At 40.2% G+C, this 2252-nt stretch overlaps 1 protein-coding gene across 1 annotated transcript in view; it reads left to right on the forward strand.

Moving 5' to 3' along the window:
• Window positions 1–521: 521 nt before the first annotated feature.
• The window catches only part of LOC106011445 (ETS domain-containing transcription factor ERF), a gene marked incomplete at its 5' end in the record, with an annotated part of 8440 nt that continues 6709 nt past the window's right edge, over window positions 522–2252 (forward strand). Inside the window, 1 exon segment of the mRNA XM_013081151.2 lies at window positions 522–585. Coding sequence (XP_012936605.1) covers window positions 522–585 — 64 coding nt within the window.

Here is a 2252-nt window from a genome sequence, read left to right on the forward strand (position 1 = left end):
GAAGAGATGAAGTCATTTTTACTCGATTACACATCGGACACACTTCCCTGACACACAAATACCTCCTTCAGATGGCTGAGAAACCGTTCATGCGACACAGATTTTACCATTAGACATATTTTAACAGAATGTCCAGACTTCGGAGGGTCCCGAGGGAAGTATTTTAAATGCAAATATAATTGCACAATCTGTTCTCTGTCGTTGATCCCAACAGAATGCTCGATTTCATGAAGGCCGTTGGTCTTTACTATAAATTGCAGATAGCGTTATTTTAACAATTATTTAAAGTGTCATTTTAAAATCCGATGTTTTATCTCAAATGTTTAACATTTTAAACGAAATATTGACGTATAACCAAGGCGTGCTATAAACTGTTGTGAATACAACCGACTTGTGTTTCGCGCGCTCATATGACCTTACGCAGTTGCTAGGGCCGTAAAACTCTTACTAAAACAAACAAAGCAACCACCTCACTTCACTTCTTCCCTTTATTTAATATTGTTCGGTTTTTTTCTCTTCCAGCGAGCATGCTGAGTCCGGCTCCAACAGAGAAATACTCCTCCGACAGTGATTCCTGTCACAATGGTAAGAGAAAGTCTTCACTGTTTCTTCTTTCTTTCTGATCTCGTTCTCTGCTTGTGTGTTGTCGGGGTTTTTTTATTTGGTTTTTTTAAATTATTAATTAACAAAATGTGTGTATTTCGGGGATGGGGGGGGGGGGGGGGTGTTTGCTTTTTGTGTTATTTTGTTCTTATATTTTTTCTGTTCGGCGGTTATGTTTAGGGTTGTTGTTGTTTGTTGTCTTTTTTTAGTGGGGGGGGGGGGTATTTGTTTTCGAGGGGGCTTTTCAAATGATCTATCTATATTTGAAGCCTTTTGTATAAACATGTAAATAATTTGTCTTTTTCTTTTTTTTAGGGGGTGGGTAGGTGTGTTACGGCGCTGGCAACTGCATAAGGTCATAATATGAGCATGCGGGACACACCTAACGTTTTCAGTTGGTAGGGAATTTTGCATTTTGCCCGGGTGGCAGCCGAAGCATACTCTTATCGATTTTGGACCACTAGGGAATCTTTAACGTGCGCAACTTGCACGCGGGACCTCCGAGATTTTTCGCCCTTGTCCGAGAGGGCTAGGTGTAGATCTTTCCTACCAGAAGATCAGGGGTGTGGCAGAAAGACAGCAGTAAGAAGGAGCCAAGGAGTAGCAGTAGAAAGGATGCAGAAAGAGTCAGGAGCCCAGAGGAGGGGGCAAAGGAGGTGAAGGGATGGGGGCAGAAAGTGTATACGAAAACAGATCACAGAACATTTGCTAGAGAGCAGGAAAAGAGGTGAAAGGAGACAATTTTAGAGAAGAAAATGTTTCTGTCGCTACCCGGATTCGAACCCTGGACCTTTGAATGAGGCAAACCCCTTAACCTCTAGGCCACCCCAACCCCCAGTTTTCTTTGACTGCTTTTTGTTATAGAATAGAATGGCGAGCAAAAATAAATCTCCATAGTTTTGAACCACACTCACTCTGACCATGAACTAATGATAAATAAATAATAAATACACGAGACTTCATTGAATCCCGTTGAAAAACTTCAGTTACAAAGGAGAACGTATATAGTCATATGTATCACTACGCAGTAGAACCAGGCGTTCCTCAGTTTTGGGGCATGAGGAGTTATTGGTATCATCTGAAAGCCGATTTATTTGCCTTGGTTCCAATGAAATAAATATCCATCTATCTTGAACAGAACTCAGGATATTTGCTATTTAAGAAAGTAAGGTCGCCTGGTTTCAGTTGTAAAATAAATTAGAAAATGGCCACCAAAGTTTGGTAACCCCAAGCGCTAAAAGAGTCCTTGAAAAAAGAAAAATGTGTGCCTTCTGTCGATTGTTTTTCGGTAAAATTTACAGGGAAGTGCGTTTTTATATAGACATAAAAGAGGTTTAGCCTAAAAATAAAAATTCGATGAAAATTTCCATACTGATGGAAAAATGCCTGTTTCTCCGATTTCTGTATTTTGACGAGTTCCTGATTTCAACACGCTGCCTCACATATATAAATGCATAATTAACTACACGAATACAATACATACTCTGAATACAAATAGGCCTATGCAGCATAACACTAGTGTAGAACTAGTGGTGGGGGGGGGTAGCCAACAAAGAACCATTAACAACTGCAAGCAATTCCTATTTGTAGATTACTGGGGAGGGGGGAGGTATTATTTGTTATGATTTGGCCTTTTTCGTGAATGTGTG

Source organism: Aplysia californica, unplaced genomic scaffold (genome assembly GCF_000002075.1).
Source record: "Aplysia californica isolate F4 #8 unplaced genomic scaffold, AplCal3.0 scaffold00118, whole genome shotgun sequence".
Taxonomy (NCBI): domain Eukaryota; kingdom Metazoa; phylum Mollusca; class Gastropoda; order Aplysiida; family Aplysiidae; genus Aplysia; species Aplysia californica.